This window comes from Oncorhynchus kisutch, linkage group LG2, assembly GCF_002021735.2.
Source record: "Oncorhynchus kisutch isolate 150728-3 linkage group LG2, Okis_V2, whole genome shotgun sequence".
In the NCBI taxonomy this organism is placed as follows: domain Eukaryota; kingdom Metazoa; phylum Chordata; class Actinopteri; order Salmoniformes; family Salmonidae; genus Oncorhynchus; species Oncorhynchus kisutch.
The window spans coordinates 33,395,892-33,418,640 of record NC_034175.2 but is presented as its reverse complement, the minus strand read 5'-3'; the positions used below and the strand labels follow the sequence as shown (position 1 = coordinate 33,418,640).

Genomic DNA, 22,749 nt, shown 5'->3' with positions numbered 1-22,749 from the left:
CAGGCAATGAGGCAGTGATCGCTGAGATCCTGGTTGAAGACAGCGGAGGTGTATTTGGAGGGCCAGCTGGTCAGGATGACGTCTATGAGGGTGCCCTTGTATACAGATTTAGGGTTGTACCTGGTGGGTTCCTTGATGATTTGTGTGAGATTGAGGGCATCTAGCTTAGATTGTAGGACTGCCGGGGTGTTAAGCATATCCCAGTTTAGGTCACCTAACAGAACAAACTCTGAAGCTAGATGGGGGGCGATCAATTCACAAATGGTGTCCAGGGCACAGCTGGGAGCTGAGGGGGGTCGGTAAGCAGGCGGCAACAGTGAGAGACTTATTTCTGGAGAGAGTAATTTTTAAAATTAGTAGTTCGCACTGTTTGGGTATGGACCTGGAAAGTATGACATCACTTTGCAGGCCATCTCTGCAGTAGACTGCAACTCCTCCCCCTTTGGCAGTTCTATCTTGACGGAAAATGTTATAGTTTGGTATGGAAATCTTAGAATTTTTGGTGGCCTTCCTGAGCCAGGATTCAGACACGGCAAGGACATCAGGGTTAGCAGAGTGTGCTAAAGCAGTGAGTAAAACACATTTAGGGAGGAGGCTTCTGATGTTGACATGCATGAAACCAATGCTTTTTCGATCATAGAAGTCAACAAATGAGGGTGCCTGGGGACATGCAGGGCCTGGGTTTACCTCCACATCACCCGCGGAACAGAGGAGGAGTAGTATGAGGGTGCGGCTAAAGGCTATCAAAACTGGTCGCCTGGAGCGTTGGGGACAAAGAATAAAAGGAGCAGATTTCTGGGCATGGTAGAATATATTCAGGGCATAATGCGCAGACAGGGGTATGGTGGGGTGCGGGTACAGCGGAGGTAAGCCCAGGCACTGTGTGATGATAAGAGAGGTTGTATCTGGTTGTAATGGGTGAGGTCACCGCATGTGTGGGAGGTGGGACAAAGGAGGTATCAGGCGTATGAAGAGTGGAACTAGGGGCCCCATTGTAAACTAAAACAGTGATAACTAACCTGAACAACAGTATACAAGGCATATTGACATTTGAGAGAGACATACAGCGAGGCATACAGTAATCACAGGTGTTGATTGGGAGAGCTAGCTAAAACAGTAGGTGAGACAACAACAGCTAATCAGCTAGCACAACAACAGCAGGTAAAATGGCGTTGACTAGGCAGAGAGGGTCGGATTGACTACACACAGAGCCTGAGTGCGGCTGGGGCCGACAGATAAAACACAAACGAGCAGAATGGAGTACCGTGATTAATGGACAGTTCAGCATGCATCAGCTATGTAGACACGTGATCAGTGTCCAGGGGGCAGCGGTGGATGGGACAGGGAAGTTAGACTGGCGAGTATTATCCAGGTAAAAAAAAACTGGCTGGCTGTGCAGAAGGTAAAAGCCGCTAGCAGTGGCTAACAATGACTAAATAGCTTGTAGCTAGTTAGCTGGTTAGCTTCTGGAGGTTCTTGAATGTGTTCTAAAATGTAAAAATAATAGCGATTCCGTATCATATTCGGTGAGGCAGGTTACCAGAAGGTATAATCGGAAAAAAATTGAAAAGAGATTGAAAGTAAATATGGGTCCAGTGAGTGGTTGGGCTGGCTGGGGACGCGGCGATTCAGACAGTTAGCAGGCCTGTGCTAACAAGCTAGCAGTTAGCAGACCGGGGCTAAAAAAGCTAGCAGTTAGCAGGCCGAATTAGCAAGCAAGCAGATAGCAAGGGCTAGAAAGTTAGCCTTTGGGGGACGTCGCGATGGGGTTAAGTCTGTTTTATGCCTCTTCATGCGGTGACATCGATAGACCGGTCGTGGGTCCGGATATTGTAGCCCAGGAGTATGCTTCGGTGGTAGCACAGGATGGAAACGCTAGCCAGGAGTAATCATCTGAGGTTGCGGTTAGCTAGTTGTGAAGATCCAGATGAAAATGTTCCGTTTGCGGTGGGAATCCGGGGATAAAAATAATAGGTCCGTTATGCTCTGGTTAGAGTCGCGTTGTTCGAACTGGCGAGCGATTTCCGAGCTAAAGGTTAGCTGATGACCGCTAGCAATGGTTTGCTGCCTGATAGCTGGTAGTTAGCTGGCTAGCTTCAGTTGAGGGGTTCCGGATCCGAAGTAAATATAAATACTTTAGAAAAAAAAGCAGATCCACTTTACATTGGGTGAGGCGGGTTGCAGGAGAGTATTTAGATGTTGAGGTTTAGCAAAAAAGAAAAATATGAAAAAAAAACGATATATACAAGGGACACAACACGACAAGACGTCTGACTGCTACGCCATCTTGGATTGGCCAGTTACTTGATGTGGAATAGAGTTACTTGATGTGGAATAGAGTTCCATATAGTCATGGCTCTATGTAGCACTGTGCGCCTCCCATAGTCTGGTTGTCGTGTCTTTGGCATCAATAAAGTGTAGACTGTTATTTTATAAATTAATTCTCTGTAATTATTACTTGATTAAACTATCATTTAAATTAACTAGGAGGTCTGTGCACCAAGGAAAATCTTCAGATTACAAAATTAGAATTTTTCTAAGATAACTCTTCAGATATTTTAATAGCTGATCAATTAGTCTTCTAATTAATTCATTAATTATTCTTTACCTCACGTTAGACTCATTCCAAACATCCTAAATTGTTGGATATCTGCACGAACCCATCCTTTACTATGAATCATCCATACACCAGTTGTCTTAATCATTTATTTACAAACTAATTAAATAATCACAGAAATGCATAAACAAACAGATATGGTTACAAGGAAATGATAGGGAATATTCCCTAGTGGGCTAAGCCGATATGACGGCTTGGTGGACAAAGGAACGTGGGTGTGGACTGAGAAGGGCGGGAAAGACAAAGGAGTCACTACACAGTTGATAATTATATTAATTGAAATGCTAATCCTTTGCACATGAACACTCACTCGTTCGGGAATAATTGCAATCAATACATATTTACGCTCAGTGTGTCGTCGTGATCTCTGTTGAAATCGTCCATCTTTGTTGGAAAGTTCATTTGAGCGTTTCTCGCTCTGCTTCCCTGAAGTCATTCGTGGTTAGAATGAATACTTCAGAGTACCATTCAGAAATGTTATAGAATAGATGTTTTGGCTGTTGTTGGTCTTCGCAGACTAGTAATTAGTCTCTAAGGTTTGCTCTTATTCAGTCGGGATCGATAGTCTGAGTTGAACCATTTCCCGCCGTGTAGCCATACCATACACGTGGTATGGTTAGGAATTAAACAACCATTACAACCTTAGCTTATAATAAGGTTTTTGTGGTCTGAGCTCAACCTGTTCACCCATGACTGCGTGGCCATGTACGCCTCCAACTCAATCATCATGTTTGCAGACGACACTACAGTGGTAGGCTTGATTACCAACAACAACGAGATTACCTACAGGGAGGAGGCGAGGGCCCTCGGAGTGTGGTGTCAGGAAAATAACCTCACTCAACGTCAACAAAACCAAGGAGATGATCGTGGATTTCAGGAAACAGCAGAGGGAGCACCTCCCTATCCACATCGACGGGACAGTAGTGGAGGAGGTGGAAAGTTTAAATTTTCTCGGCGGTCACATCACGGACAAACTGAAATGGTCCACACACACACACAGCGTGGTGAAGAAGGCGCAACAGCATCCTGTCGGGAGTATCCTGTCGGGAGCATCTTGTTGGGCTTTATCTCTGTTGGGCTCCGCCTGGTACTGCAACTGCTCCGCTCACAACCGCAAGGCTCTCCAGAGGGTCCTGAGGTCTGCACAACGCATCACCGGGGGCAAACTACCTGCCCTCCAGGACAACTACACCACCCGATGTCACAGGAAGGCCAAAAAGATGATCAAGGGCAACAACCACCCGAGCCACTGCCTGTTCACCCCGCTATCATCCAGAAGGCGAGGTCAGTACAGGTGCATCAAAGTAGGTACCAAGAGACTGAAAAACAGCTTCTATCTCAAGGCCATCAGACTGTTAAACAGCCATTGCTAATATAGTGGCTGCTACCAACATACTGACTTAAAACCTCTTAAGCCTACCCCCTACTTTTTCGAACATTCTGTTAAAAATCGCGCAACATTTCAGCGTCCTGCTACTCATGCCAGGAATATAGTATATGCATATGATTAGTATGTGTGGATAGAAAACACTCTGACGTTTCTAAAACTGGTTAAATCACGGCTGTAACTATAACAGAGCGTGTGTTTCATCGAAAAGCGCAAGAAAATCTGGTCACTGAAAACTGAAAAAAGTATCAATGCGCCACTTGCATGTATTGTTGAATGGAAACTAAATTAAATGGGGCCGAGATTGCAATTCCTACAGCTTCCACACGATGTCGCCAGTCTCGTCATTTGCCGTACCTTTGTTTCTTGGTCAAACGTAGTAGAGAGAACACTTTCCACCCGGTCTCCGACAGGAAGTTTTGGAAGAGAGATTTTGGAAGATGATTTGAAATCGTGGCGCTATTGAATACACATCGCCCCGTGATCAATTTGATAGATTATTAACGTTTACTGATACCTAAAGTTGGATTACAAAAGTATTTAGAAGTGTTTTGTGAAAGTTTATCGTCAACCTTTTTAATAAAAAAAAATGACGTAGCGTTTTCAAACTGTTTTTTTCTGAATCACACAGTTTCCATAGATGGCTATTTTGGGTATATATGGACCGATTTAATCGAAAAAAAGACCCAATAGTGATGTTTATGGGACATATAGGAGTGCCAACAAAGAAGCTCGTCAAAGGTAATGAAAGTTTTATATTTTATTTCTGCTATTTGTGTAGCGCCGGCTACGCTAATGATTTTGTTTACGTCGCATTCAGTTATTTTGGGGTGTTGCATGCTATCAGATAATAGCTTCTCATGCTTTCGCCGAAAAGCATTTTAATAATCTGACTTGTTGGCTAGATTCTCAACGAGTGTAGCTTTAATTCAATACCCTGCATGTGTGTTTTAATGAACGTTTGAGTTTTAACGAGTGCTATTAGCATTTAGCGTAGCGCATTTGTATTTGCTGATGGCTAGATGAGACAGTTGCGTCTCAGGTGGGCTTAAGAGGTTTAAATCTCTAGCCACTTTAATAATTCAAAATTGGATATAATAAATGTATCACTACCCACTTTAAACAATGCCACTTCATGTAATGTTTACATACCCTACATTACTCATCTCATATATATATATATATATACTGCTCCAAAAAATAACGGGAACACTTAAACAACACAATGTAACTCCAAGTCAATCACACTTTTGTGAAATCAAACTGTCCACTTAGGACGCAACACTGATTGACAATAAATTTCACATGCTGTTGTGCAAATGGAATAGACAACAGGTGGAAATTATAGGCAATTAGCAAGACACCCCCAAAAAAGGAGTGGTTCTGCAGGTGGGGACCACAGGCCACTTCTCAGTTCCTATGCTTCCTGGCTGATGTTTTGGTCACTTTTGAATGCTGGCGGTGCTTTCACTCTAGTGGTAGCATGAGACGGAGTCTACAACTCACACAAGTGGATCTGGTAGTGCAGCTCATCCAGGATGGCACATCAATGCGAGCTGTGGCAAGAAGGTTTGCTGTGTCTGTCAGCGTAGTGTCCAGAGTATAGAGGCGCTACCAGGAGACAGGCAGGAGGCTGTAGGAGGGCAACAAAACTGTCCAGGAGTTGGCGGATGCTTTAGTCCAGGTCTGGGAGGAGATCCCTCAGGAGACCATCCGCCACCTCATCAGGAGCATGCCCAGGCGTTGTAGGGAGGTCATACAGTCACGTGGAGGCCACACAGGCTACTGAGCCTCATTTTGACTTGTTTTCAGGACATTACATCAAAGTTGGATCAACCTGTAGTGTGGTTTTCCACTTTAATTTTGAGTGTGACTCCAAATCCAGACCTACAACGCCTGGGCATGCTCCTGATGAGGTGGCGGATGGTCTCCAGAGGGATCTCCTCCCAGACCTGGACTAAAGCATCCGCCAACTCCTGGACAGTCTGTGGTGCAATGATCTGTTGGTGGATGGAGCGAGACATGATGTCCCAGATGTGCTCAACCCTCGCAAGGCTGCAGGCCCAGACGGCATCCCCAGCCACGCCCTCAGAGCATGCGCAGACCATTTGGCTGGTGTGTTTACGGACATATTCATTCAATCCCTATCCCAGTCTGTTGTTCCCACATGCTTCTAGAGGGCCACCATTGTTCCTGTTCCCAAGAAAGCTAAGGTAACTGAGCTAAACGACTTCCGCCCCATAGCACTCACTTCCGTCATCATGAAGTGCTTTGAGAGACTAGTCAAGGACCATATCACCTCCACCCTACCTGACACCCTAGACCCACTCCAATTTGCTTACCGCCCAAATAGGTCCACAGACGATGCAATCTCAACCACACTGCACACTGCCCTAACCCATCTGGACAAGAGGAATACCTATGTGAGAATGCTGTTCATCGACTACAGCTCGGCATTTAACACCATAGTGCCCTCCAAGCTCGAGACCCTGGGTCTCGACCCCGCCCTGTGCAACTGGGTACTGGACTTGCTGACGGCCTGCCCCCAGGTGGTGAGGGTAGGCAACAACATCTCCACCCCGCTGATCCTCAACACTGGGGCCCCACAAGGGTGCGTTCTGAGCCCTCTCCTGTACTCCCTGTTCACTCACGACTGCGTGGCCACGCACGCCTCCAACTCAATCATCAAGTTTGCGGACGACAACAGTGGTAGGCTTGATTACCAACAACCACGAGACGGCCTACAGGGAGGAGGTGAGGGCCCTCGGAGTGTGGTGTCAGGAAAATAACCTCACACTCAACGTCAACAAAACTAAGGAGATGATTGTGGACTTCAGGAAACAGCACAGGGAACACCCCCCTATCCACATCGATGGAACGGTAGTGGAGAGGGTAGCCAGTTTTAAGTTCCTCGGCATACACATCACAGACAAACTGAATTCGTCCACCCACACAGACCGCATCGTGAAGAAGGCGCAGCAGCGCCTCTTCAACCTCAGGAGGCTGAAGAAATTCGGCTTGTCACCAAAAGCACTCACAAACTTCTACAGATGCACAATCGAGAGCATCCTGTCGGGCTGTATCACCAACCTGGTACGGCAACTGCTCCGCCCACAACCGTAAGGCTCTCCAGAGGGTAGTGAGGTCTGCACAACGCATCACCGGGGGCAAACTACCTGCCCTCCAGGACACCTACACCACCCGATGTCACAGGAAGGCCATAAAGATCATCAAGGACAACAACCACCCGAGCCACTGCCTGTTCACCCCGCTATCATCTAGAAGGCTAGGTCAGTACAGGTGCATCAAAGCTGGGACCGAGAGACTGAAAAACAGCTTCTATCTCAAGGCCATCAGACTGTTAAACAGCCACCACTAACATTGAGTGGCTGCTGCCAACACACTGACTCAACTCCAGCCACTTTAATAATGGGAATTGATGGGAAATGATGTAAAATATATCACTAGCCACTTTAAACAATGCTACCTAATATAATGTTTACATACCCTACATTATTCATCTCATATGTATACGTATATACTGTACTCTATATCTACTGCATCCTTATGTAATACATGTATCACTAGCCACTTTAACTATGCCACTTTGTTTACATACTCATCTCATATGTATATACTGCACTCAATACCATCTACTGTATCTTGCCTATGCCGCTCTGTACCATCACTCATTCATATATCTTTATGTACATATTCTTTATCCCCTTACACTTGTGTTATAAGGTAGTAGTTTTGGAATTGTTAGCTAGATTACTTGTTGGTTATTACTGCATTGTTGGAACTAGAAGCACAAGCATTTCGCTACACTCGCGCTAACATCTGCTAACCATGTGTATGTTGTAACGGTTTTGACTTGAGGTTATTATTTATAGGGGTGCCAGGTAGGTTGTGCCTACCAGAGAAAACATTGGTTTCTCCTTTTAGTTTGGGTGGGAATGAGTCCCATCTGGTCCGTCAAGTCTACACCAATACAAAGGACTTATGTAAAAGTCAGGATGGAAATAAACTTTTCATAAACCCTTAAAACATTGGAAAGAACTTCAAAAACAACTATATTCTTTTGCGTGGGTTGTATTAACAACATCAATGATTACACACATATAATAATATAACACAATGAGTTCTGGTTCCTCCAGAAATGTCCTGTACCTCGGGCCTAAAAAGAGTCCAGCCCGGTAAAGGAGTTCAGTGAACTCAAGTGACTTTTCTCACGCAATGTTTGTCCGTTCATTCAGTGTAGCGTAAACCCAGTATTTAAACATACCATCAATATAACAATTATTTTACCGCAGAACTTTAAAGCGTATCAACTCTTACTAAGTCCTCAACTACAACTAACTACATAAATCATCACAGTATACCTCACATCAAAACAAATGAAATACCGTATACAAAAAGGTTGTAGTCAGTCAGTCGGTCAGTCAGACAATCCAATCCGCCAATAGATCTCCAGCGGAGAAAGGCCACGAAGAACGGAGAGGTGTAGTCCACGGACGCAAAGAGTGGATCCGATCCTGGGTAAACTCTATTAGGCTACAAAACACACGTTTAACGGCAACAAAACAAACGGAATAGAGAAGCTTCGGAACTGAGGGTTGAACACATCCTCATTCACGTCTCCATCACAACCCCCTTTTTTGCGCAGCTGATGCTGGCTATTTAATTGGGAATTAAAGGGAAAGCGCCCTATTGGAAGGAGCTGCACTGAGACGGTTCAGAAAAAATTCAGGGCTGTCACAATGTGACAAATAAAATTTGATTTGATACATTTGATTTCCATTGATAATTTTTGTGTGATTTTGTTGTCAGCACATTCAACTATGTAAAGAAAAAAGTATTTAATAAGAATATTTCATTCATTCAGATCTAGGATGTGTTATTTTAGTGTTCCCTTTAATTTTTTGAGCAGTGTGTGTGTGTGTATATATATATATATATACTGTACCCTATACCATCTACTGCATCTTGCCTATGCTGTTCGGCCATCGCTCATCCATATATTTACATGTACATATTCTTATTCATTCCTTTACACTTGTGTGTTTATAAGGTAGTTGTTGTGAAATTGTTAGGTTAGATTACTAGATATTACTCCATGGTCGGAATTAGAAGCACAAGCATTTCGCTACACTTGCATTAACATCTGCTATTCTTGTGTATGTGACCATTAAAATTGGATTTGATTTGAAAGGGCCACGTCATGACACTGTTCTGGACTTGGGGATTGTGAAGAGACCTCTTTTGGGGTATGAGTGGGCAGCTTGATGAGAGCCAAATATTTATATCACTCAGAAAATATACCTCTGTTGATATCACAAACGTTATTAAGCATTTTATACATATTCTCCAGATACTGACAGTTAGCACTTGGTGGTTGTGCGCCGCCCCATGGGTCTTTCGGTCGCGGCCGGCAGTGACAGAGCCTGGACTTGAACCAGGATCTCCTGTGGCACAGCTAGCACAGCGAGTGACAGTGGTCTAACAGTACACTTTAACTTGAAATGAAACTACTTTCTAACCAAATTAGAAACTTGTAATATCTGAAAATGTAGTTAGCTAGACTCTCTTACCCGTATACATGGATGTTGGCTTCACCCTCTGTGTCATGGATGACATGGTTGCCCTTAGCTAAGGAGATGGCATGGGGCATTATCCTGCTGGAATAATTAATTTGCAGTTGGACACTACTGCCATAAAGGGATTGAACTGATTGAATACCACAGGATATCTGAACATCATTGCCAAATGTTGCTCGAGTTTTATCATGTGTGCCATGAAAACACACCCCTCACCACCTCCAGTCTTGAGACACGAATGATGGATGCATGTACTCAGTCGCGTAGCTTAAGGATGACATGCCCAGGTGCCCCCAAAAAATTGCGGGCTCCTATCACCACCTGTATTTCTCTTAAAATTAAACACATTTTGTTCGTACGGCTGTGTTAAAAGTACAAAGCATTGTAACAGCAGAGCAGATCCTAATCTAAGGGCACATTTGAAGCTGTTACGAGAAGCTGCATTATAGCCAATATATTCAGCACCATGGACGATGGTCAGAAATGAACCTGAATAAGTAGAACAGCCCCACGGAAAGCACAAAGCGGTCAAAATGCACCCTATTTTATCTGCAAATAATAGGCAATAGCATATATTATAAAACATACATATATAGAGCAATCTCTTGACAGAAACACCGAAACACAGCTAATGTCCCAGTACATGCTCGCTGTAGTTATGCACGACGGCAAAACTGACATACCGGTATTTCAAATGATCTGCCTCCCACAGAGGCCTATAGCAAAAACACCAGAAAATAAATCATGTGGAGCATTCAAACGAATTGCTTAAATGACAGCATGCCTTTTAACAGTATATGATGCGTATGTGCTTACTATTATTCTTATAACCTAGTTAAATGTAATGTAGTTAAATGTAAAGGCTAGGATGACAATGAAATGGCTCAGCGGCCCTGCACCAGAACATGATTTCTGAAGACAGATCAAGCATAGTAGTAGTTTGACAAGCATTGTAAATTATTTTCAAAAAAGACTAGACTGTCTGGGTAGCATGCCCTGTAAAAATATTTCTTACTCATGTGATTGGAATTCGACGGGCCTTGCTGAAAGAAGTGGAACTCTGTAAGGTCGCCGGGTGCCATACCCCATTTGTGTCAAGGTACGACGAATTGGGAATTATTTTATGGGTCTTTTGGCTCCAATGTTATACTGGACCGTCAGTTGACTAACTGTAGCCCTTCTGGTTGCCCCTGCACAATTTGTCAGCCACCTTTTTCCCTCTTTCATCAATTACCTGTTTTCGACCACAGGCCTGTTGTTGGCTGGATGACCTTTGGGTGGTTGACCATTCTTGATACATACCGTAAACTGTTAAGCATGAAAAACCTAGTAGTGTTGCAGTTCTTGACACACTAAAACTGGTGTGCCTGGCTGGCACCTACTACCATACCCTGTTCAAAGGCACTTTAAATGTTTTGTCTTGCCCATTTGTGCTCTGAATGGCACACATACACAATCCATGTCTCAATTGTTTTGAGGCTTAAAAATATTTCTTTAACCTGTCTCCTCCCCTTCATCTACACTGATTTGAAGTGGATTTAACAGGAGACATCAATAAGGGATCACAGCTTTCAACTGGATTCACGTGGTCAGTGTATCATGGAAAGAGCAGGTGTTCCAAGTGTTTTGTACACTCAGTGTATATTCTCAAGCAGTCTAGGTTAAGTCAATCTGCACATTTGGAAGTTGTGTTAATAGCTTCAGTCGTTTAAGCGCTAGAGCGAGGGGAAATAAAATAATGCTATGTGAATTTATCCACATTTATGTAGTTATAGTTGATAAGTGTTTAAGAATTTGAAGTTAGGATAGCGTGAACATGCGGAAGTTGAGTTAAAAATTCTGAATGCAAGCAATCTAAGTTGGGTCAGTCTGTACATCTCAATGTTAGTTTGGCGTTGATAACTTCAAATCAAATCAAATTTATTTGTCACATACACATGGTTAGCAGATGTTAATGCGAGTGTAGCGAAATGCTTGTGCTTCTAGTTCCGACAATGCAGTAATAACGAACAAGTAATCTAACTAACAATTCCAAAAAAAACTACTGTCTTATACACAGTGTAAGGGGATAAAGAATATGTACATAAGGATATATGAATGAGTGATGGTACAGACGTTAAGTGGTGGTGGTGGAGTTACATGCCCACATTTCCATATTCTTCCAATGTAAGTCTACGGCACTTTTATTGCCATTGAAATGCATTGGGAACTCGTTAAAATAGTGTTTTAGTACAAAAAAGTTTGGGCAGTCTGCACATTTGGAAGTTGGGTTTTGTGTTAATAGCTTCAGTCGTTAAAGAGCTAGAGTGAGTGGAATATGTGAAATAATAATGAGGATGTAAGCCATCCAAAGTTGTGCATTGCTTTTCATGCACACCTAACTGCAATTGCATTTATTTATATGGTCTATTTGCCCAAATCTAAGCATTTGGCTGTCTAACACACTGACATCCACAGCTCTCTGGATGAGGTTCTGTCTTCAAGTCTCCAGTGGGTGAGGAAGTCCCTTTCATTTATGTGATCTATTACAGGTAATTGACAAGTGCAGTCAGTTGGCAGGAGGGGTGGAGTGCATGACACTTCATCCTGGAGTTAGCCTCACGAGTCCAGCAGGCAGAGCTCAATAATTACAGGTAGATGTGAGATGCAGGAGGATGGAACTCTTCTTTTACCACTCCATGTAGAATAAACCATCCTTCATGACCAAAAGTATCATGAACATCATACCAAAGTCATGGGCATTGATATGGAGTTGGTCCACCATTTGCTCCTATATCAGCCTCCAGTCTTCTGGGAAGGCTTTCCACTAGATGTTGGAACATTGCTGCGGGGACTTGCTTCCATTCAGCCACGAGCATTAGTGAGGTTGGGCACTGATGTTGGCTGATTAGGCCTGGCTCGCAGTCGGCATTCCAATTCATCCCAAAGGTGTACGATGGGGTTGAGGTCAGGGCTTTGTTCAGGCCAGTCATGTTCTTCCACACTGATCTTGCGTTGTGCACTTGGGCATTGTCACGCTGAAACAGGAAAGGTCCTTGTCCAAACTCTTGCCCCAAAGCACAGAATCGTCTAGAATGTCATTGTATGTTGTACCATTAAGATTTCCCTTCACTGGAACTAAGGGGCCTATACTGAACCATGAAATAAAGCCCCAGACCATTTATACCTCCTCCAACAAACTTTACAGTTGGCACTATGCATGGGCAGGTAGCGTTCTCCTGGCATTCGCCAATCCCAGATACATCCGTCAGACTGCCAGATGTGAAATCGTGATTCATTACTCCAGAGAACTCGTTTCCACTGCTCCAGAGTCCAATGGAGGTGAGCTTTACACCACTCCATCTGATGCTTGGCATTGTGATCTTAGGCTTTTGTGCTGCTGCTTGGCAATGGAAACTCATTTCATGATAATCCTTGTGCTGACGTTGCTTCCAGAGGCAATTTGGAACTCAGTAGTGAGTGTTGCGACCTAGGACAGATGATTTTTACATGCTTTAGCTTTTGGAGTTCCCATTCTGTGAGCTTGTGTGGCCTACCACTTTGTGGTGAAATCTGCTCGGAGCCTTCACCGTGCGCTGTCACTTTAAGAGCGCATGAGCAGTAAGGAAGGAGGAAATAAAGAGAGCTCGTTCAGCTCTTTGGGGAGGGGCTCTTGGGTGGCGTGACAGTTTGATTGTGTGTGCTGTGCTGCAGAAGTTTTGTTTTCAGTGTTTGTAGTTTATAAAGTATTTAACTCAATCATCGGTGTGATCACTTTAGATCGCGGTTGTTTTTGTTTGGGACCGTGCCCATTATGGATCGCATGGATTAGTAGCAATATTGTTGCGAAGCTTTAACATACAAACCAACAACCCGTCAGACAGTACACCGGCAGGCCTGAAGACCACAGCTAAGATTTCGCTTTTTCTCTCTCTCTTTCTCTTCCCTCTCGTTCCAGTGCTTTACCCTGCAACAGACTCTCTATTTTTCAAATGCACTTCCCATTGAAGTTCATTAGAGCTGGACTATTATTGCCATGCCAGAAGTATTTGGATGGACATTTTAGTTAAAAGGGAGGTTGCTTGCAAGTTGTGTATTGTTCTGTGAACTGTATTGAGGTGAGGTGTACTAATGACATGTGGCCGAGAAGACTGGACATTTTTAAGGCCTTTGTTGTGTCGATGAACACCCACCACATTCATACCCTCTGCACTCATCCACTAGAAAATAATACAGATTATTGCAAATCCTCTGTTGATGACTGGGTTCGTTCTTGTATGAAGTTGCTGTTGAATTGCTCTGCCATTATTAGTATTATTGTATGAGGTATTCTTGTTGGGGTTACCCCTGTGCCCTGATGTGGGTTTTATATTGGTGTGTATTCTCCACTGGCTATCTGGTAAACAGGCTACACTCTAGGCAGTCTCTTCTGCTGATGTGTGTGGGTCTGGTAGTGGTACTCTCTCTATTCTACTCTTTTCCTTTCGGCATGGTTAATACCTGCCTGGCGCCCGAACAAAATATTTATTTACCCCTCTCTAATAAATACCGCTACAACTTTGCGACTGAGTCGTTGTTGCTCATAGACGTTTCCATTTCACAATAGCAGCACTTACAGTTGACAGGGGCAGCTCTAGCAGGGCAGAAATTTGACAAACTGACACAGGTTAATTATATTGATTGCATAATAGGCTACTCTCTATTTGATACAACTGAAATATGATCAGATGTTCAATAGAAAGTTAGCCTATGTTAGCCTACAACAAACTGTAGCCTGGTATACTATAAAGCTGAGGGATGGGGCCGTAGAAAAGTAACCACTCTGAAGGACTGACAATCCATGAGATCAACATTATAGTGATCTGCATGGTAATACCACGGTTCTATATAGATTAACTTTTGTTATGACTGCTGCGCATGTAAGTTCCTTGCTTTAAATGCGACTTATTTTCTACCTCAATCAAGAATATTTTTGAATTCCCTGCGCCACCTTTTCAGCTGAATGGGGGGGGAGTTCCCTGAGGGGAACTACTTGCCATAACAGGTTTTAACCTTGGACACACTAAAATATTCCCTCCATTTATCCAATAAAATATATTATAATACTCTCCTACCTCATTCTGTAGCGTAACGGGCCAATTAATGAACCAATAAGGACGAACAAAAACAAGCTCCTCACGCTGATGAGGACACAGTAACATTTTCTTTACTTAGGGTACCAAATGTTACCCAATTCCATATGATGTGCACTACTTTTGAGCAGGGCCCATAAGGATTCCAATCGGGCTCTGGTCAAACGTAGTGCACAATTTAGGGAATAGGATGCTATTTGGGACTGCCTTAATTCTGTTCTAACAGGCAACCCTGAGAGGCAGGCCTTTCTAGGCCAAATCGTTACCTTTAACTTACCCTCTCAGAGAGAAGCTATCGTTATAGGCTGATCAGAATGGATGTTAAACTTGGCTGTAATGCCCACACTGTACAGACTGTTCAGGCTCGGAGCCTAGTAGAGGGAACCGAATGTTCTCTGGGGTCAAGTTCATTAGAGTAAAACTGCAACAAAATGTTTTGCAACGGAAGTAAACATTTTTATGTCAGGTAGATGGTCCTCCCTGTCACAATACATTTTCGTCCGTTAGGGCCTAATAAAGAAGACGTGGGTTGTTGGATGTTTGGAAGGGGACGGGGATAATAGGAGAGGGCAGAAGTCCATTTGAACCTTTGTGTAATCCTCCGATTAATAAAACTCAAAGATGCCTGTATAGAACCCAATAAATGTGAATGTGTGTGTTTTGAAAAAAAAATCTAGCCTAGTTTTGTGGGTTGAGTGTTAGTTAGGCTTAACCTCTGGGTTTTTAGCTGAGGTGGTACCAGTGACTTCCTTTCTCTCTAGATCGTTTGCACTGGGCTATGTTGAGTCTTTAAGCCTCTTTGGTGTGTGATATTTTGAGTTCTGTCTGTTGTAGTTTATAGCTATCTGATAACTGTATTGTGTGTTTCTCTTTCAAGATCATTGGCATCGGTCTGTGTGGGGTGTTTGAGCTGATCAAGGAGACGCGGTTCTCCCACCCTTCCCTGTGTCTGCGCAGCCTTCAGGCCCTGCTGCATATGCTGCAGGGACAACAACCAGAGGGCTTCCAGACGGAACCTCCTGATGTACTGGGTGAGTACTAATAATACTATTACTGCTACTACTGCTAATATATTTATTTTATATAGAGCTTTCATTACTAGTATAATCTGTCACTTTAAAAACAAAATAAGCCAAAAACAAATTAACAAAACAAATATAGGTATTTGGGCGATGGTCTTCTACGTCTTCAGATGTTCCGAAAGGTATTACCTTGAGAGGGAGCATAGATGGTAAAGCCAGGCAGGGAAGTAGAGACTTCTGGCAGACAGGCCACAGAGCTCCTCAATGTGCAACTTGTCATCTTTTGATAATCACAACTTCACCGTAGGTAGGCAGGCTGGATCTTCCACTACTGAAATGTAGCACCCACATGGGTGATGCTTCAATGACTGTAAAAGCGCCAGTAAGATCACCACACCTCAGCAGTGGTCCAAAAAAGCCCCAAATGAAGTGAGACTCTTCATCTCAGCACACCGCAGTCCACTTCTCTCTAGGAACTGGGTCAGGGAGCTAAAAAGCTGATGCTGATGGTGTTGCTGATTCATTCAAATCATATTAGTTAGCTAGCCAAGTCAAATATAAACTGACTTGCCATAATCAGTCCTGCAATTCTGTCTCACCACCAGATAGTTCAGTTAATCTATCAACAAGTTATCAAAACAATTATACAAATAACAAATTATAATAAATTGATAAAATATAATAATCCATTAACACTTAAAAACCTGTTTGCTAAAAGTGAGTTACAAGTTAATGTCTTTTTTATCGTCAAAACAAAAGATGCCCAATCATGCAATGCCTCAGACGAGGCATGGAAAAGTGACTCCCTCTCACAACCTGTCGGTCTCAGCAGATGCTAGCTCAAAGAAGCACCAGCATGGTTCAGAATGGGTATGGCCAAAAGTATTACAAAAATTCAAGAGACAATTTCTGGACGCCTCATCAAAATTGATGTGCTGGTTGATAAACTCCACAAAGACCAGAAAGTCACAAAGGGACGAGTGACAAAGTCAGAAGACCATGCTGACCACCAGGCTGCTATCCTGGAAGTCCACAAGGACGTGTATCAAAAGCACAAGAAGTTGGAGGACTCCGTTTTGACACAGAGGATACATTTGTACCTTACAAGAATGTTCAAAGCGCTCGAATTTCCTGAAGGCAATGGAGGGAAGAGATGCCATTGCCTTTCTTCAGGAGTGGAATCCCAGAATCCTGGATCTTCTCCCTTTTGCGAGAGAGCCCATCGTACACTACGGAGAAATGCACCCAGGGCGTTTGTTATTAAATCGCTACGGTACCGAGACACTGTCCGCATCCTCGCTGCTGCCCGAGCAAAGGGAGAGCTGAAGTATGGAGATGCGAGAATTTTTCCTGCTCTTTCTCCCATACAACATGAGGAGGACGGCTTTCTCCCCATTCGAGGCTTCTGTGGCAGTCTGGCTTGGCATATGACCTGCGCTACCCGGCGACTTTGTGGATCGAATCCAAGAATGGTGAGCACACTTTGATTCTGTGAAGATGTCTGAAGCATTCATGAGAAAGAAACTCCCTGACTTGTTCACTCCGACGACATCGTGAGGAACTGAATTTCAAACTTGGATACAGTGGATAGTGAACTGTTAGAACATGGCGATATAATGAAATGACTCCGATATGATCGACTGGCAAGATGGGTGACTTGACAAGGACTAATGAGGTAACGTTGGAACATGGCTAATGTTGGCTGCGCTCTTTAGCCAGATAGCTAAGTTTACATTAAAATAAAAGCATACCAAAAAAATTGAACTACCTGACATAGTGTGACTATGCTGTGTAGCTATAGTCACACTGTGTCAGGTAGTTCAATTTTTTTTTTAATGCTTTTATTTTTCGCATAGAGATCCAGTCGGATTTGGTTAAATAGTTGTGGCTGTGGACTGGGTTTCAAGCCAAAGTTGTTCATATTACTTCAGGGTATTTTACAAACGTTTTCTGTCTTGTTTATCATTAGTGATTTATGCTAACGTTAGTGATACCGAGGCAGGAATGAGCTACACACTAGCTGGCACTAATGTTAACATATGTTTCCCATGCCAATAAAGCCCCTTGAATTGAATTGAAGCTAGCTGGCCGCTTATAACGTTAGCTTTGGGCAACAGGGTTAAGTAGCTGGCAAGCTATTTATTTTCATGAACTGAAGTTCAATTTCAATAGATGAACAACAAGTGGCAACCTAGCTAATACTTACTCACAAGGATTCCTAAATCATTGCTAAGAATAATGAAAATGACGGCAGTTTCCACTGGTCATTGTTTTCAGTCTGGTGGTATTGGTGCTAGCTAGGTACCAAGCTAAAGCTAGTTACTCCAGAAGTTGCAGTCAAACAAATTATGCTTTATTACCAAGCGGTATTGTAAACACATCATTCGTGACCTGTGTTTTCTTGTTTGCAGACTTTTTTGTACAGCTTTGACAGTGCTACTGTATATTTTTTGACACGCAAAGACCCAAACGACGTTCCATAGTATGCATGTCGTGAAGCAAATAGCAGTGGCGCTATTACTGTTAAACTCCGGTAGGGCAACATCTGAAAAATAGAGCACTTGGTGTGTACCGGTGCTCGACCTGTCGGCGAAAGCCAACATCACCCACGACAGAACGGTTGATTGTCAAGGGCAATGAATTCCATTATCTTGGCGTTAATGGATTTCACCTTTAAGTTGTCTTGCTGAAATGTTCTTACTCTTTCAAATGACTGCTCGACTTGTTGACTGTTAGCCCACAATGTCTGCTGTGTGGATCAATATTAGGAATGCTGTGTTGCAAGTATTGCGCAACGACGTCATGTTTCTACGTTATATATGTATGCACATCGGCGTTAAACTAGACATCCGATATGTGCACCCCTAGGTTAAATGATACTAATTTTACTCCCCTGCCCATAACAGTTAATCTAGAGTTAACATTTCTTATTCCTGCAGGCAAATAAGTAAACATTTCGCTACACCCGTTTCGCTACACCTGCAATAACATCTGCTAAATATGTGTATCATGAAGAATGTCCAACAGTCTCCTTCACTCTGCGGTCCAACTCATCCCAAACCATCTCAATTTGGGTTGAGGTCAAATCAAATCCAAATCAAATTTTATTTGTCACATACACATGGTTAGGAGATGATAATGCGAGTGTTGCGAAATGCTTGTGCTTCTAGTTCTGACAATGCAGTAATAACCAACGAGTAATCTAACCTAACAATTTCACAACAACTACCTTGTACACACAAGTGTAAAAGGATGAAGAATATGTACATAAAGGTATATGAATGAGTGATGGTACAGAACGGCATAGGCAAGATGCAGTAGATGGTATCGAGTACAGTATATACATATGAGATGAGTAATGTAGGGTATGTAAACATATAAAAGTGGCATTGTTTAAAACCTTTTGGTGTTAGGGGGCAGTATTTTCATTTTTGGGAAAAAAACTTTCCCGTTTTAAACGGGATATTTTGTCAGGAAAAGATGCTTGAATATGCATATAATTGACAGCTTTGGATAGAAAACACTCTAACGTTTCCAAAACTGTAAAGATATTGTCTGTGAGTATAACAGAACTGATGTTGCAGGCGAATGCCTGAGAAAAATCCAATCCGGAAGTGCCCCAGGTTTTGAAAGTGCTGCGTTCCAATGACTCCCTATTCCACTGTGAATGTACCATCAACGAGCTTACGCTTTCTACGTATTCCCCAAGGTGTCTACAGAATTGTGACTTAGTTTTACGCATTTCTGTTGAAGAATAGCTATAGGCGGTCACATGGTGGCTCCGAGAGAGATTCTCGCGTAAAATACAGAGGTAGCCATTATTCCAATCGGTCCTAGTGAAAAACGAATTGTCCCAACGGATATATTATCGAATAGATATTAGAAAAACACCTTGAGGATGGATTCTAAACAAAGTTTGCCATGTTTCTGTCGATATTATGGAGCTAATTTGGAATATTTTTCGGAGTTGTGGTGACCTCAATTTTGGGCGATTTCTCAGCCAAACGCGAAGAACAAACGGAGCTTGTTTCGCCTACAAATGATATTTTAGGAAAAAATGAACTTTGGCTGTCTACCTGGGAGTCTCGTGAGAGAAAACATCCGAAGTTCATCAAAGGTAAACAATTTAATTTGATTGCTTTTCTGATTTCCGTGACAATTTGCCTGCTGCTAGCAAGGCATAATGCTATGCTACGCTATGATAAACTTACACAAATGCTTGTCTAGCGTTGGCTGTAAAGCATATTTTGAAAATCTGAGATGACAGGGTGATTAACAAAAGGCTAAGCTGTGTTCCAATATATTTCACTTGTGATTTTCATGAATAGGAAGATTTTCTAGGAAGATTTATGTCTGTTGCGTTATGCTAATTAGTGTCAGATGACAACGGTCCCGTTCACGGGATGGGGTGTCACTACATGTTAAAGTGGCTAATGATACATGTATTACATAAAGATGGCAAGATGCAGTAGATGGTATAGAGTACAGTAGATACATATGAGATGAGTAATGTAGGGTATGTAAACATTATATTAAGTGGCATTGTTTAAAGTGGCTTGTGATACATTTTTTTAACATCCATTTTTCCAATATTAAAGTGGCGGGAGTTGTGTCAGTATGTTGGCAGCATCCACTCAATGTTAGTGGCGGCTGTTTAACAGTCTGATGGCCTTGAGATAGAAGCTGTTTTTCAGTCTCTCGGTCCCAGCTTTAATGAACCTGTACTGACCTCGCCTTCTGGATGGTAGCGGGGTGAACAGGCAGTGACTCAGGAGGTTGTTGTCCTTGATGATCTTTATGGCCTTCCTGTGACATCGTGTGGTGTAGGTGTCCTGGAGGGTAGGTAGTTTGCCCCTGGTGATGCGTTATGCAGACCTCAGTACCCTCTGGAGAGCCTTACGGTTGTTGGCGGAGCAGTTGCCGTACCAGGCGGTGATACAGCCCGACTGGATGCTCTCGATTGTGCATCTGTAATGGTTTGAGAGTGCTTTTGGGGACAAGCTCAATTTCTTCAACCTCCTGAGGTTGAAGAGGCGCTGCTGCGCCTTCTTCACCACGCTGTCTGTATGGGTGGACCAATTCAGTTTGTCCGTGATGTGTACGCCGAGGAACTTAAAAATGACTACCCTCTCCACAACTGTCCCGTCGATGTGGATAGGGGGGTGCTCCTTCTGCTGTTTCCTGAAGTCCACGATCATCTCCTTTGTTTTGTTGAGTGTGTGGTTATTTTCCTGACACCACACTCCGAGGGCCTTCACCTCCTCCCTGTAGGCCGTCTCGTTGTTGATAATCAAGCCTACCACTGTAGTGTCGTCTGCAAACTTGATGATTGAGTTGGAGGCGTGCATGGCCAACCGGTCGTGGGTGAACAGGGAGTACAGGAGAGGGCTCAGAACGTACCCTTGTGGGGCTCCAGTGTTGATATCGTTACCTACCCTCACCACCTTTTTATTTTTTATTTTTTTTATTTTTTTAATTTCACCTTTATTTAACCAGGTAGGCTAGTTGAGAACAAGTTCTCATTTGCAACTGCGACCTGGCCAAGATAAAGCATAGCAGTGTGAGCATACAACAAAGAGTTACACATGGAGTAAACAATTAACAAGTCAATAACACAGTGGAAAACAAAGGGGGGGTCTATATACAATGTGTGCAAAAGGCATGAGGAGGTAGGCAAATAATTACAATTTTGCAGATTAACACTGGAGTGATAAAAGATCAGATGGTCATGTACAGGTAGAGATATTGGTGTGCAGAAGAGCAGAAAAGTAAATAAATAAAAACAGTATGGGGATGAGGTAGGTGAAAAGGGTGGGCTATTTACCAATAGACTATGTACAGCTGCAGCGATCGGTTAGCTGCTCAGATAGCTGATGTTTGAAGTTGGTGAGGGAGATAAGTCTCCAACTTCAGCGATTTTTGCAATTCGTTCCAGTCAGAGGCAGCAGAGTACTGGAACGAAAGGCGGCCAAATGAGGTGTTGGCTTTAGGGATGATCAGTGAAATACACCTGCTGGAGTGCGTGCTACGGATGGGTGTTGCCATCGTGACCAGTGAGCTGAGATAAGGCGGAGCTTTACCTAGCATAGACTTGTAGATGACCTGGAGCCAGTGGGTCTGGCGACGAATATGTAGCGAGGGCCAGCCGACTAGAGCATACAAGTCGCAGTGGTGGGTGGTATAAGGTGCTTTAGTGACAAAACGGATGGCACTGTGATAGACTGCATCCAGTTTGCTGAGTAGAGTGTTGGAAGCCATTTTGTAGATGACATCGCCGAAGTCGAGGATCGGTAGGATAGTCAGTTTTACTAGGGTAAGCTTGGCGGCTTGAGTGAAGGAGGCTTTGTTGCGGAATAGAAAGCAGACTCTTGATTTGATTTTCGATTGGAGATGTTTGATATGAGTCTGGAAGGAGAGTTTGCAGTCTAGCCAGACACCTAGGTACTTATAGACGTCCACATATTCTAGGTCGGAACCATCCAGGGTGGTGATGCTAGTCGGGCATGCAGGTGCAGGCGGCGACCGGTTGAAAAGCATGCATTTGGTTTTACTAGCGTTTAAGAGCAGTTGGAGGCCACGGAAGGAGTGTTGTATGGCATTGAAGCTTGTTTGGAGGTTAGATAGCACAGTGTCCAAAGACGGGCCGAAAGTATATAGAATGGTGTCGTCTGCGTAGAGGTGGATCAGGGAATCGCCCGCAGCAAGAGCAACATCATTGATATACACAGAGAAAAGAGTCGGCCCGAGAATTGAACCCTGTGGCACCCCCATAGAGACTGCCAGAGGACCGGACAGCATGCCCTCCGATTTGACACACTGAACTCTGTCTGCAAAGTAATTGGTGAACCAGGCAAGGCAGTCATCCGAAAAACCGAGGCTACTGAGTCTGCCGATAAGAATATGGTGATTGACAGAGTCGAAAGCCTTGGCAAGGTCGATGAAGACGGCTGCACAGTACTGTCTTTTATCGATGGCGGTTATGATGTCGTTTAGTACCTTGAGTGTGGCTGAGGTG

At 43.5% G+C, this 22,749-nt stretch overlaps 1 protein-coding gene across 30 annotated transcripts in view; it reads left to right on the top strand.

Moving 5' to 3' along the window:
• The window catches only part of LOC109904047 (E3 ubiquitin-protein ligase MYCBP2), a 340,396-nt gene that overhangs the window by 34,120 nt on the left and 283,527 nt on the right, over window positions 1-22,749 (top strand). For all 30 annotated transcript variants that reach the window (XM_031793477.1, XM_031793472.1, XM_031793485.1 and 27 more), the window contains exon 4: window positions 15,590-15,743. In XM_031793477.1, coding sequence (XP_031649337.1) covers window positions 15,590-15,743 — 154 coding nt within the window. The remainder of the gene's footprint in view (window positions 1-15,589; window positions 15,744-22,749) is intronic.